Below are 15,439 nucleotides of genomic sequence, written 5' to 3' on the forward strand. Positions count from 1 at the left end.
GTCTTTCTGATTTTGTAAAACTCAACCAAAGCAGCTCTCGACTCTTAAATCAGTATTTTCTACTCTGCATCTCAGAGATCCCGTTTGTTCTCTTGAAAAGAGACATTAAGATTCCCGGGAGGAACATCCCACTTCATTTGCTTATCTGAACCCAGACGGCACAGGAACGACACTGTCAGAATACTACAACCAGGACCAGTGGGCAGATAAACTAATTACAATCTCATGAATATTAATGTATTCCTCTGGCACAGAGCATTGCTGAATGTGAAGCTCAGATCCAGCGAGTGCCAGATTCAAATTTGTACCGAATGTAAGCAATATGTTTATTCCCATTGCGAATACAAATACTGGTGCGAAAAGAGAGTACTTTACAGTCACTGTTTGTCTCTACATTAAAAAAAAAAAAACATTACAAGGGCAAAATAATGTAAATCTATGGTATACTTTTCAGAATTATTATGTTATGGTGATCATAAATGGATTCCAGTGTCACCATTCTGAAAGGTTTTATTTTTGGTGTTAACATTAGTCTGCTAAATACAAACATTTAAAAAAATCTTCTCAGGTAACGAAGTCTTTTGAAATATACAAAGGTGTTCGACGGGGGAAAAAAGAACAGAGCCCTGACTTCACCCAAGTAATAAAAAATAGAGGAGATTAAAAAAGTCTTTAATGGCGCAATCCATTTCAGTGAGAGCTACGGATGGGAAGATACAGCTCATTTGCGTGCCTTCATTTTTCTCCTTGACTCCTTCCCTGGCCGTTTCTATATATATAAAAAAAGAAAGAGATGAAAACATGTGGAATCTTTAAAAAATGTTACAACAAAACTATAGTAATTTGGCTACATCTACACTGATCTGGATACATTTGAAAACTTATTTTTCTTTACGTTATGGTCTTTCATCCACACTGAGACATGTTTTTGTCCTGCGAAAAAGGAGCTTTATATGGAAGCTAGTTTCCGCCACAAAAAAAAAAAAAAAAAAAAGGTAATTTTTATCTCACAATTCAGACTTTTTTCTCAGATTTGCGAGTTATAAAGTCAGAACTGTGATATTCTGAGAAAAACGTCATTCATTTATGTCTTCAAGACTGGTCTTAACTTTTTTAAAGTCCGTTACATAAAAAGGTAGATTGGTTTAATTTTAATAAGAAAAGAAAGACTGATTACTGAGATGTTTACTTGTTTAACTGCTAGTGGGTCGGACTAGTTCTTAAGTGACAGTCGTAACATAGTGGCTAAGATTATACAACAGGCCCCGGTCTCTCTGTGAACTTATGTTTTACACTAAGATAATTTGAGCATTTTCTGACATTTCAGTGTGGACGAGAAACTTTTTGAAAAAAGGCTTAAAAATGCTGGTGTGGACCAAAAAACGTCATTTTCAAAAGTATCTGGATTAACAGATTCAGACTAAAAAAAAAAACTAAAAAACCCCACTTACATTCGTCTTGCCTCCTTTGCCGCTTCTTTTCCCACCTTTCCCGTGAGCCATTTTGGCCTTGAATCCTGAAACGTCGTCGTGGCTGTCTTTGGTGTTCCATTTGGTGCCCTTCTTCTTGCCCCCAAAGCCAAACCTCTGATCCTTGTATTTCTTCTTAGCATTAGGACTAAAGACAGCAGGACAAACATTTAATATCAAGAAAAATACAAATAAATAATAGGGCTCCAGACTGACTATCTTTAGTTTGAGGTCGCTCTGGTTGCCACCACTACATTACCCAACTGATAAGAGCTGCCATTTCTGTTGCATATGAGAAACAACAAACACCATTTGAGATGCGCAGACCGTTCTAGTGAGAAGCATTCAAATTCAGTGCAGAACTTCGTTATAAACCATATCAAATCAAACAGTGCTGACGTGTAAACCAGGAGAAACAATGTGCCATAAATGAAAAAGATATAGAAGGCTTTCTAGTCCACATATCACCAACAATCACCATGGATTTAATGTAGTAACGCTAACTGTAACCATTGTATTATGGCAGAAATAGTCGAACGTTTTTACAGTATTCATTAAAGGAACACTTTCAAGTGCTTCAAAGTTAGTCTGGAGCCCTATATATTAGGGGTGGAACGGTACATGTATTCGTATTGAACCGAAACGGTTCGGTGCACGAATTTACACGGAGAATACACGGTATAAAAATAAATAAAACTCGCGTGCAAATTAATTAATGTAATGCGGAACTACTGTTAGATACGCGGGTTCTTTAGGGACACATAATCTGTACCATCGGCTTAGCTCTGAGCGCGCGTTCACTTCAAACGTCCTATTCGCTTTGGACTAGCGTCGAATAGATAGACGCGAATTTGACGCTCTATTCGCGTTTGGTGTGACCGCATAATGAACAGGCAGCGATGTCAAGATTGCAATGCTGGAGTGTGTGTGTGTGCGCGAGAGAGAGAGATAGAGGCGCGGGCGCGATCGAACTGTGTGTGTGAGAGAGACGAGAGCGATCGAACAGTGGAGACAAAAAACATAGGCTACTCCGTCATTTTGTTCATACAGATCATTAAACCTGCAAAGTGTTTACTTATATTTGTGTACACTCGCAATTAAAACACAACATTGTGCTTTTGTCACACTGTAAACTCTTGTCAAACTGTAACCTACAACTGTCACCCAACCAAAATCACACACACATACACAGTTTTAAAAGCAAAACATATTTATCCAACTTCATTTCAAAACAGTCTGTGGGTCCCATCTTTTGGACATTCATCATATTGCATTGGTTTTCATTTCTTGTTCTCGGAGCACTAATCTTACACATTCTACATTGATTAAAAAAGAAAATCGAATGTGTTTTTAATGGTAGTATTATTTTACAGAAATCAATTATTTATAATTCAGATGAGAATAATGTTACATGGTTAATTAATAATGTTAATTAAAATTAAGGAAAACAAATATATTGATCTGAAATATAGCAAATTAATTTTAAATTAATTCCGGTACAATTACCAAACATATTGCAAGGTCCTTTTGTCTTTTTATTAATTTATTTAATTAAACTATTGTCAGTGCACTACAAATAAACTGGTTATATGCCTTTATTAATAAAACTTATTTAAAAAAAATAATGCCTTCTGCATTTTTGTTTTGCTTTTCCCTCCATTGTACCGAAATCGTACCGAACCGTGATGTCTGAACCGAGGTATGAACCGAACCGTGACTTCTGTGTACCGTTCCACCCCTACTAATATATATATATATATATATATATATACACACACACACACACACAGGGATGGGCATCGTTAAGAAATTATCGATATAGATGCCATTGTCGAGTCTGCTTATCGATGTCATTACTTATCGATTCCTGTACCATTTGCTGAACACTTACAGAGTGGCTTTGAGAGTTGTTGGCTTTGAATGTCTAATTTAAAGTAGGGATGTGCACGAATATTTGAATTTTCGAATATTCGATCTGTAATTATTATTCGAAAAATAGAATACTATTCGAATTTTACTACGTTGCTTTGCTGGCCGTAAATGCAGTGAATCCATGATAAATCCCAAGCACTAACTCGCAGTTATAATTAAATGCACTGGGTGGCGCTGTGGAGTGTGTTAACAAGTTGTGTGTATTTGATCACATAATGTTGTCGTCTGCCTCGCGAAGTTTGGAATTACTTGAAAATGATCTTACTAAATGGAATTACTTTTGATCAAATTAATTAATTAATCTGAGTTATAATATCATCAACACAATGAGAAATCACATGAAATCCAAACAGTCGAATGAGGAAAGACAGCTGTCCATCACTGCATTCACGACTGCAGGTAAGCGCAGCTGGACCCCGCGTGATCCGAAATGATAACTTATCTTATAGCAAAATGATTGAGACATATACTTCCTTTAAGTTTCGTTGAGGGAGACAGGTTTAAGATCAGAAAACGCAAAGTGCTGTTAGAAACACCGTTATCTTTGTGTCTCTGAAGCGTCTGTCAGCAAAGCGCCTTTTCTCCCTCGAGCATAAATTGCTGGCGGCGCCCCTGCATGTGGATATCGTTTTTCTCAATATAAACGTGAAACAATATAAACACGATAATCATATGCTGACTCGTGTGTGTGTGTGTGCGTTCTGTACGATATCTGGCGCAATATGCTTTTTATAGGCGTTTTTTCCCGTTCGCGCTGCTTGAGCACGCTTTTATTAATGCTTTTGTTTTTTATATTTTTTGTTTACACATAGGCCTACTGTTTAATGTTTTCAACTAAAAGAAAACTTTAACATATATTGTAAGCTTGTTGTGTATATTGCCTAATTGTAAGCGTGTTCAGAAATGGTGACAAAAACGTAAAAAAAATTAAACTTAAAAAATAACGTCTTTTTCGTTAAATGTCATTTAAATAAACGAATATTAGATTTTTATGAGCCCGAATATTCGAATGCAATATTTTAGAAAAATGCCCATCCCTAATTTAAAGTGGTTTTAGAAAATGAAAACCGAGTGTGCAATATCTAGGGCCCTATGAAATCAGTTTTATTTATTTTTCCAAATTCCGTTTTTTCCGTTTTAATTTTTGGGAATTCGTTTTTTTTTACCCTTTACTGTTATTTTAGACATAAAAGAGTGTGCTTAAAGTTAATGATTAAAATGTATACAAATAAAATAGGAATGACCTTAAATTAAAGACATTTACCGAGTAGCCTTTTCAGGACAAATACTGCATGATGCAACATAACACTGCACTCTTCAAGTAACAACAAAATATGGTTATGAGCTTTAAACTGTCCAGTAAAATCAATTATATTAGTTTATATAAGTTTAAATAAAAGTCACACTCTGTCTCTCTCTCACCCAGAGTCGCTCGCGGAGTTCGCTTCGCTTTTGTCCAGTCCGGCGCCTCATAGACAGACGCGGTGTGTGTGTGTGTGTGTGCGTGTATGTGAGAGAGACGCGTGAGTGATAGAGAGACGGAGGGAGAGCGGGGAAAGGAAATACAACGAAAAGAATATGCTGTGCTTTTGTGCTGAACTTTTATGCAGTGTTTCCCACACATAGTCTATGTGTGGGAAACACTGCATAAAAGTCACGTGCGAACTGCTCGGCTCGGTACGGTACTGAGGGCTTATAGCGTCGAGTTTCTTAACTTTTTTGCCGAGGAAAGCAGAGCAGTGGAGAGCCGCTTTGCCATGCTTTCATTGTTTTGATGCCGTCATTGGAGCTGAAATACGTCTCGTAGACATCGCGCTTTTGGGGGATTTAAAAATCCAGGCGCATACTGTAACGTCGTGCCGCGACGCGGGAATGGATGGAACAGAACATTCGGAATCGTTAGTGGAATCGTTAACGTGTGGACGTGTACGATTCCGATGGATCGGAACGCTTGGAACCGGTTCCAAACCGGAACCTGGAACCGATTCCCAAGCCTACACACACACAGTTACAAAACGGTGCATTTAACTAAATATTTTGCCATAAAATGAAGACCCAAAGTACCGTAAAACTTCAAATAATAGCCGAGTCCCAAATAGACACCTGTCTCTTTTACACGCCTGGTGTGGCTGCAGGTTTGGGTAAATAAAGGCCGGTTCTGTTTTTTTAGTTTCGGGTTTTATTTAATCTTCTAAAACCCGTCAGATCGTCCGCTTTTTGGCGGCCGGCAAAGCAAATTTTTGTCCCGCCAAATCCTTTTTTGATCGGTGAGTGATGTAGAATAGAATGACTGCTGCGCTTGACAGGGCGCGTTGAGAGAGAGAGAGAGAGAGAGAGAGAGAGAGAGAGAGAGAGAGAGAGAGAGAGAGAGAGAGAGAGAGAGAGAGAGAGAGAGAGAGAGAGAGAGAGAGAGAGAGAGAGAGAGAGAGAGAGAGAGAGAGAGAGAGAGAGAGAGAGAGAGAGAGAGAGAGAGAGAGAGAGAGAGAGAGAGAGAGAGAGAGAGAGAGAGAGAGAGAGAACCCCGGCCGTGCGCACTCACGTCTTCAAACAACACAAGCGCTATCTTGCTCTCTCTCCCTCGCGCATATTAATCAAAATCAATTGACGCGATAGTAAAGGTCGGAAGACCGCAGTTTCACGCGGAGCATTTGGAGATTTTTAGAGACTAGAGTCTCTAGGCCTAGCCTGGCTCCGCCCTCCTACGCACTTCCGCTCAATTTCATTTTCCTTCAGTACTACGTCTGGGACTGCTGTGTATTCTTAGGTTTCCAGAAATCAATTTTTTGTAGGACCAATTAGCGAATAGAGGGAGTGGCTGAGAACAATGACGTTGATGTAGCGCGTCAGTTTGAGTTGGAGTTCAGTAACGGCAGCGGAGAAAGACGTGAGAAAATCTATTCGGTCCGTTGTTGCAAAACTTCCGAATATACAGAAGTTAAAGCCGGAGCAAGATCAATGTTTGCTAAGTGTTGTTGGTGGCCATGATGTTGTGGCCCTCCTCCCCACGGGGTTCGGGAAAAGTTTAATTTTCCAGCTCACTCCGCTAGTGGTGAATGAGTTAGCTAAGGCGAACGATAGGGATGCAAAGCCTATAGTTGTTGTCGTCTCTTCTTGTTGCACTAATGGAGGACCAAGTGAGGGAGGCAGAAAGGTTAGGAGTTCGTGCTGGGCAGCTCGGCGTGCACGATGATCACTGTAACGTTACAGCATTTGCGGCAGATCCGAAACGACCGCAGCGGCGTATTGTTAATGATTACACCCAGCTTCGACGGTTGACTGAATACATCACTGTCCTTATAGTGTCAAATATACATTTAGAATTTAGAATTGTTCCTTGAACTCTTAAATTCGATGAACAAAACATGCAGCTCTCGTTGACAGACATCTTATTCTAAACATAATCCTCTGATCATTCGGACTTGTTTTTTTATTGCTTAAAACAATACACAAGTAATAACAGAAAACATAATACAAAAAATACAACAAAAAAAAAAACCTTAGGGGGATAATATAAAATAAACATTAACAAGTTAAGAGAATTAAATGACACTGAAAAAAGGAAAATAATTACAAACAGATAATGTTATTAAGGCTTTTTTTGTTCTCAGACAACTTAATTGAAAAGAGGTATTTTTAAAATTCTTTCACAAATATAAGAAAGAGAGGTTTAGCATTTAGATTTATGAATATGGAATTCGGACTTGTTGTTTCCAGCCGGTTTCGGCGCATGACATACGTCACGACCACACGTTAGCGATTGGCTATGGCAGATCCTGAGTGACTCTGGGCAGATCCAATAGTTTTGAACTTTAACAGAGAACCCGCCTACAAGGAAGTAAACGTTTCTCAATGGAGCGAGGCCAGACTCTCTGTACAAATGAAATGTACGAGAGTCTGGTAGAACCAGGCTACTCTAGGCCTACACTCAACACTAAACAGGGCTCGACATTAAGGCTTGTCCGCTTGTCCGGGACAAGTGGATTTTTTGTAGGACAAGTAGAAGAGAAAATTAGTTGTCCGACCGGACAAGTTAAATTTCAAACAAAATAAAATGCCATGTTACTTCACGTTATGTGCCACTCGTTACGTCTATTTTACAGATTTAATTTTACCGATTTGAAACGAACACATTTTTTCGCGCTGCCTGTGAATGTCCTGAATGTGACTCACAGAAAGACGTGCGCCAGTATAATGCGCATGCACAGACCGCGCGCCAGAAGTTCTCTTTCGCGCTTGAACGAACATCAACAACACACACAATTAAGCCAAAATGTCATTTGTCGAGTATCTTCATAACATAAGAACAGTCTTATGATGGACATAAAGAGTTGACTCGTGAGAGAATGAGGCGCGTGTGATATCCGCGTCTCTGTCCACAGCGGCTGCTCTTAAAGGGCCAGCTACCAATAAAGCGTTCTGTCAGTAAAGTTACTGAAAGAACAAAGGGAACAGAGAAAATTACTCACTGCTCTTGACTAAAGAACTTGTGTAGCTTCAATAAGTAGTAGTCTATATATAATTTATAATTTATGCAGCCCAGACTGTTTGATAACTTTATTAAATTTCTGTATATGTCCTACCTGTTAGACAGTTAATTTTTATCCAGACATCAATGGCTTATTGATCATTATAGGTGTTATCAATCATTTAGTTGTTATTGCTAATTTCAGAATTATCACTAATCTGTGTGTGCATTTGGTTTAGAACCAAACAAGTTGACTCATGAAACCATTTGTTTATTATATCGCAATCGCATATCACAACCGCAATATTGAACTCAATAATCGCAATATGACATTTTCCCCAAATCGTGCAGCCCTAGATAAAATTATAAATCTTTACCCGGACAAGTGACTTTTGTGCATGGACAAGAGAAACCTAAATTTACTTGTCCGAAGGACAAGTGCCTCAAAAAGTTAATGTCAAGCCCTGCTAAATTATAAAGGCCTGTCTCATATAGACGCCTGTCTCAAATACAAGCCGGTGCAGTTCAACGATTTGGGAAAATAAAAGCCCGGGCTATTATTTGAAGTTTTACGGTTATGCCTCTCAGGTCTTTAAATCAGTTATTTGTAACCGGTTGAAAAACAACCTCAATATAGAGTTTGAACAGCTGAATTATAATCCTACTAAAAAACAGCAAATAAAGAGTCATTGCTTACCTTTTTTTGTTTATTTGCTTTTTTGCTGCTGGCCCTTTCGGTTTCGGATCTTGATCTCCTTCCAGGAATTCCAGTTTATCTGTCATTCCTGTAAGACATAAACAATGAGTGACATTTTTCTCCACTAGTGTAAGGAATATAAAACTTTGCTCAGATAACCTTGGTAATGATATGTGCTAAAGTGAAAACATGTTGCTCTGATGAAAATGTACCTTTCTGATATTTCTTCACAGCTGTCAGCATAGCTTTCTTCTGTTTCTGCCTGTTCTGAATCACCTGTGTTTGAACCTGTAGAGCCAGAGATTTAAAGCAAATGTCTGTCCAGCACCCAATAACAAACCCTAAAAACATCATTTAGAGAGAAAAACTGACCTTTTTGCCATATTTCCTCTGTTCTCGGAGCTTCTTGGCCTTTTCTGACTTCTCCATTGCTGCTTGCTTAATAAGCAGCGTTTTCCTAACCTGTTGCAAACAAACAAATAAGAACCTGGAAAATGTAGATTATGAATTGACATTGACAGTCAATTTTAAATGTATCCGTCTTGGATGAAGATTTGCGTCCCTTGTCGAAATTATCATCTACTCAATGTTGGGGGTCTAAGATTTTAAAAATGTTTTTAAATGATTAATGCTTTAAAAGTCTCATCTAGGCTGCATTTATTTGATCAAAAATACAGTAAAAACAGAAATAATAATACAATTTACAATAACTTTTCTATTTTAATCCATTTTAAAATGTAATTTACTCCTGTGATGGTAAATCTGAATTGTCAGCATCATTACTTCAGTCTTCAGTGTCACATGATCCTTCAGAAATCATTCTGATATGATGGTTTGATGCTTGTTTCTTGTCATCAATGTTGAAAACCGTTGCTTAATATTTTTGTGGAAACAGTAGCTATGCTTTCATGCAAATTTGCTCATTTTACTTATGCGCAAAATTTCCAAATAAAGTGCCGTTTCCATCCCATGTGTTCAAGAGAACAAAACTGTCACAAAACATTTGTAATAAAAATGGAAGTTGCTGAAATCACTGTGGCTCTTTTATCATAAATTACTTGCGTCTCAGAGCACGCAGACGAAACGCAATAAACGCTGTCATGTTATCTTGCGTTCGGATGCAGGGGAAACTTCTGGAATATACATTTTTTTAAGCGCATTTTTAAAATGTATGCGCATCTTGGCGTTTCCATCCAGCAATTTTTTATGCACTATACCAAAATGAGCATAAAAAAGGTGGATGGAAATATGGCTACTGATACGTTTCTTTCAGGATTCTTTGCTGCATTGATTTGAAATAGATATATTTAGCAACATTATGTCTACGTCTTTTGATCAATTTTTAATGCATTCTTGTTGAATAAATGGATTCATTTCTTTCAACAACAACAAAAGAATTCTTACTGACCCACGAATGGTAGCATATATTCGTGTATCATTTGTTTTTGAAAGCTTGCCTACGGGATTGAGAGACTAGGGGCTCTCCTACTCTCATTGTGCAGTGGACAAAACATTTCTATAAAGCAGAGGTGCCAAGTCAACAGTTGTGCTCATGCTCTTACCTTCTGCATGTGCTGATCGCTCTTGGCCATCTCTGCAAAGTAATCATCTGGTCGCTTGGTAGGAATCTTAAACTTATGCAGCTTTGGCAGCGCCAATAAAACAGTTGCTTGGGCCTGTCTGTAGCTGTAACGCAACAGTTAACAGTTATAGGGATAGTTCACCCAAAAAATCATGTCGTTCCAAAGACTCATTTATTTGGAAGAATGTGGCTAACCAAACTGTTGCTGTACTCCAGCAGGGTTCCTGCACACTTTTGAAAGTCAAATTTAAGGCTTTTTAAGACCTGAAGAAATCAAAATTAATACCGTACATTAGGGCTGTGCAGTATTGACAAAAATATATCTTGATATTTTCAACGTTTTGTTGATAATAATTAGATGATATTTTACTGATTGTGTTTTTGTGCTGGTGCCATGGCTGGTTTAGGTCTGTTGTTGACAGCTGACTCACGAAGATATTAATATTTTTCATATTCTATGCAATGGTCAGTTCACAGCAGTGACAGAAATTAATATTTTGATTAAGGGGCAATATTTGCCACCTTAAATTGATTTTTTCAGGGGCATTTTCACCTATATATGGACATTTTTTCTAAACTTATTTAGAGTTATGCATCACCTTTAATGTCAAATACTATCATTCAAATTAAATTATACAGTAATTATACAATAATACTTAATTATATAATAATCATACAGTACCACTGTTACCAGTCAAATTAAATCATTCAATCAAAATCCATCTTTGCAGTGCAGACTGCAGAGGTGACAGAAGCGGCATCAGAAGTGGCATTAATATATTTACACTCCATTTACAACTGCATAAATAAAGCTATGAGATATATAGCCTATTTTTAAATCAATATTCAATATTTAAATATGAAATGATTTCTAATTTTAACATTTTATTTAAAGGGTACTTTAAATATGAAACCGCAGCGGCAAATCACTGTCTTAATAAGTGAGTTGAGGGAGTCATTCGTTCAACCGATTCGTTCAAACGGCTGATTCATTCGGGAAAGAAGCAAGTGATTCGTTCAAAACGCGGATTTCAGTCAAGAAATCATCGCTGTCGGTTGCATTGAGACTCTGCTACGGTTTCATTTTGAAATTATAGTCGGCGAAATAAAGGGAAAACAAACAAAAACAAACAATATTAACAATATTGTGTCTAAAAAGTAGTTTCAATGTTAACTTATTGTTAATTTAACAGTTGTATAACATAAATATCACACTTGGAATCGTGCACGGGAAAACGGCACTCTTTCTGATGTGATATTCTAATATAAGAACATAATATGATATAAATATAAGACAAAAACTAACTTGGGGACATAACAGTTACACTGCACACATCACGCAGTGAAAGCACGAGAGAAATGCGATGTCAGCTCGCAGTGCCTCGTACATTGTTAAAACAATGATTACAATACCATAATAGACAATACACATCGCACACCATACGCACATAAAGAATGAACTTACAACTGAACTGACATTTACGACCTTTCTTCTCTTTCTCTCCTCTCGCGTGCAGGAGACAGTTATGCTGCCGCGACTCGTGAGTGACGCGAAATGTCACGTGAACTAGTAAATCCACAAAGATAGAATAATAAATAAATAAAAAAATACGTACGCTAATTAGATAGTTTTAATTTGGAAAGCTTTTAGATATGTCTAAGTCAAAGTGTCATCTAAAATTTAAGACCTTTCATAAGTAAAAATAAGACTTTATAAGACTTTTTATGGTCTTAAATTTTAAAAATCTAATTTAAGACTTTTTAAGACTTTAAGGATCCGCGGGAACCCTGTCCAGTGACTTCCATAGTATATTTAAGCACAAGAAAGAAATGAATACAGCTTTGGAACATCATTAGAGTGAGTAAATAATGACAGAATTTTTATTTCTGGGTGCAGTATCTCTTTAAGGACAAGCGGCAGCATATTATTACTGTCTCTTTAAGAAATGCACGCGACGCGTCTAATATCGCATTTGACAAGCAGATTTTCTCTGTTTGCTTTCACTTTAGACATAACCAACTTTGTTTATGTAAACCTTGTGTGTATTTGACAGTATCAGCGCAATAAGACTCGAAAGATTAGTCCAGTATGCAGGCGCTGCTGACAGGAAACGTCCTATAGATCATCGGTTCCCAACAGGGGGGTCGCGGCCCACAAGGGGGCCTCAGCGAGCTCTGTGGGGGGTCGCATCATATTTTGAAAGGTTTGAGCAATGAGCATTAAATAAAAGCCCTTGACTTATTTCTGTTTAAAATTTACAAAATGTATATAATGAGCGAGTTCATCATGAATCCATTTTCCAATCCGTGTTTTTGTCTTATACTGAACCACTATGGTACACCTATAATAAGTGTTTACATTGGGACTATTTTACACTGGTTCGGATCGCTGCCGCTGCGGAGTAGCCCAGTACCTGCGTGACTCGTCATAGACGTACACAGAGAGAAGTAGTTCCGGCTACAATGTTCTTCCGAAAGACGCATTATTCTGTTAATAAACGCAAGTTTATCATCGCTCGCTATAGCGCCAAAAGCGTAAAAAATAAAGCCTCACATTGATAAAGCCTCACAAATAACATGCAAGTATTGAGGCCCCAGACAACAGTCATTTAGTAATAGCCTATATTCTTTCTTTTTTTACCTACACACCAGTGTGAATATTTTTGTTTTTGCATTTTAAATAGGGCCAATTTATAGGCTTCTCCTAGGCTTACGTTTTTAAATTACAAAGGGCCTACTGATGTTTTTGTTATTGTATTTTCAATATTATAGGATATTATTTGTGCATAAACATACCGTTTGTTTGAAAAAAAAAATGTTGTCCTCCTTGCTGCAACTGCAAGCTTACAAGAGCGATAATATCATTAAATGTGAAGGGGGGCCCTAAAATATTTTCTTGGGAAAAAGGGGGTCTCATAACAAAAAAAGGTTGGGAACCACTGTTCTACATGACCCAAGTTACACTTACAAATACATCTCCCTCTGAAAGTCATCCTCTGCATTGATGTCTTCCCCGCCTTCTGATTGTTGTGCTTTGCCCTCTGCTTTTGCTATGAGGTCAACAGCTGGGAGGTTGGTGAGGTCAAGCCTTTCAGCCCAGGGCAGGCTCTTCTTAAACTCAGCAAGGCATTTCTTCAAACCCTCCTGAATGAAAACCATTGATTATGGATTAGATTTTTCAACAAATCACAATTCATATACTAAGCCTATAAAGCCTGTATCTGTACGATAATGTCATATTTGATAGATGAACATTTTTAGCAAGTAAAAGGCCTATTAGTATCAATCTAAAAATGTCCACCCTCAGGTAATAGTAAACGTATCTTTTTGCTGTGAAATATTTAAAGATTGTTATAAAGTAAACAAGAAAAACTTGTTTTGTTAGCAATATTAAGATTTAATGGACTAATGTAACTTCGGTAGGGATGCACCGATATAAAAATTTTGCCCAATACCGATAATTATTTATATTTCAAAGCCTATAACCTATATATTGGCTGATAAATCTAAATCAAACTTTTTATATAATTTTTGAGCGCTTGATTCAAAAGTCTCACAATTAAAAGCCATGTCCCAAGCACACAATTATAATGTTCTCATTATAATTTTATGTAGCCTATATGACAGCCTATACAGCACACGTATGATCAAGAGCCTTGATCATGATATCATACTGTATGAGCCATAAAAGTCTGATTTATCAAATATGATACAAAACCTAAAACATATGCAAGCTTTTTTTTTCTTTTCTTTTTTTTACTTGTTTATATTCGGTCTACAGTCTAAAGATTCGGTAAACAGTTCCATTTAAAATGTTTGTACCTATTATTTCATGTCAGATTTTACATGGTATCATCATACAAATTATGTGAGTTATTAAGTGTTGGTCATGTGTAATGTATGTTAATGTGTAAAGGCAGCTCTGGTCAACTCACCACATTGTTGACGGCTTTCTTTGGCTCATCCAGAGGAACATTCATTCCAGGTTTAAGCAAACCCTTGGCGAAAGCTTCTTGCAGCTGATCAAAGAGAATTAGATGACACAAATGTAATTACGCACATGTATACTTTATTTCTTGACCACTGGTTGTGTTGTTAATTCGTAGCATGAAATTGTGTTCTAATGTAAAACTGCCTAAACATTTCACACGTGAAATGCACTATATTCTCACCCCGTCGTCTGATAATTCCTCGTCGTCTTCGTCAGAATCAAGCCCCAACTGGGGATCCTCATCTATTTCTACCATAATCAAATAATATAGAACTGAAATTAGACAAATAAATAAAGCAACAGAGGACTTCACAGCATCCAAAAGCTTCACGTGTAGAGAGAACTGCTTCTTGTGGGTGTGCGGAATATTATAATCCTGACGGAAACAGAAACCGACAAAGAATGGTTCCGCTGCTGGGGGACTTGCTTTTTTCGTATTTATGGTAAGTTTACGGCATACGTGCATAATTTATAAGTTTATATTAATATATGTAACAAAATAACAAACGTTTAAGCCCAAGAGTTATTTAAATGTCAGGAGCCCCCTCAGTGTTCAGGTAAAAATAGGTCAGGGGACGTCTACTGCAAAACCCATGTGCAAAAATATATACATCATATATATAATTTAAAGCATGGCATCATAATACATGTATAAAATGCGTGTGCTGTGTAAGCATTTTAAGTCATGATAAAATAAATCCACCTTGAAAGTCGCTTATGAGCGCTGCTCGATACTTTCAATAGGGCGAATTCAAGTAAAATGAGCCACTTGCTGTTAAACGTGTAATTTATACTTTTCTTTATTACTTTTGTAAACTTTAAGGTCCCGCTTTAATATTTTCATTGAATTCAGTTCATATAATGTGTTATTAAAAGAACACCACAGACACAGTGTAATCACCATGGGAAAATCTCAGAGTAAAACTGGGAGTTGTGAAAAATATGATAAACCGGTATTTTGCCAGATGATAAGTTTATCTTTTTAATCGTTTAATTCATTTTATAACTGTATCACACATCTCTTTTAATTATTTTTTTAACTGTTTTAATTTTCCTTGCTTTTATTTTGTGATTATTTTAATTCCTTTCTGTAAAGCACTTGAATTGCCATAGTATGAAATGTGCCATATAAACTTGCCTTGCTTTAATATTTACAATAAACATTTTGGGATCATGCACTCTTTCGTGGGCCATTGATGTTTTATCAAAAAATCATCCTGTGTCTTAATTAGAAATTATAAAAACACATGGTTTATTAACACTTCTAACAAAAAAAGTTCAACAACATTCATCAACAACATCG

The 15,439-nt window shown here is 37.1% G+C and overlaps 1 protein-coding gene across 1 annotated transcript; it reads right to left on the reverse strand.

The window, feature by feature from the left end:
• Positions 1–557: 557 nt before the first annotated feature.
• Positions 558–14,509, reverse strand: ebna1bp2 (EBNA1 binding protein 2). The gene is made up of 9 exons (XM_056263688.1): positions 14,318–14,509; positions 14,081–14,164; positions 13,114–13,289; positions 10,126–10,249; positions 8,936–9,025; positions 8,776–8,851; positions 8,564–8,651; positions 1,452–1,617; positions 558–769 (listed from the first exon to the last, which is right to left on the reverse strand). The coding sequence occupies exons 1-9, from the start codon at positions 14,390–14,392 to the stop codon at positions 722–724; spliced, it is 927 nt and encodes a 308-aa protein (XP_056119663.1). The 5' UTR covers positions 14,393–14,509; the 3' UTR covers positions 558–721.
• Between the last annotated feature and the right edge of the window lie 930 nt (positions 14,510–15,439).

The sequence above is a fragment of the Rhinichthys klamathensis genome, unplaced genomic scaffold (genome assembly GCF_029890125.1).
Source record: "Rhinichthys klamathensis goyatoka isolate OS25496 unplaced genomic scaffold, OSU_Roscu_1.1 h1tg000011l_1, whole genome shotgun sequence".
Lineage (NCBI taxonomy): Eukaryota > Metazoa > Chordata > Actinopteri > Cypriniformes > Leuciscidae > Rhinichthys > Rhinichthys klamathensis.

What these genes read in the sequence shown, in the direction of transcription:
- ebna1bp2 (XM_056263688.1), bottom strand. Translation starts at nt 14,392, where the DNA reads ATGGTAGAAATAGATGAGGATCCCCAGTTGGGGCTTGATTCTGACGAA. An exon ending in TTTCAGAGGGAGATGTATTT is followed by an intron (nt 10,250 to 13,113) that starts GTAAGTGTAACT and finishes GTTGCGTTACAG; the next exon opens with CTACAGACAGGCCCAAGCAA. An exon ending in AGAGGAAATATGGCAAAAAG is followed by an intron (nt 8,852 to 8,935) that starts GTCAGTTTTTCT and finishes CTGGCTCTACAG; the next exon opens with GTTCAAACACAGGTGATTCA.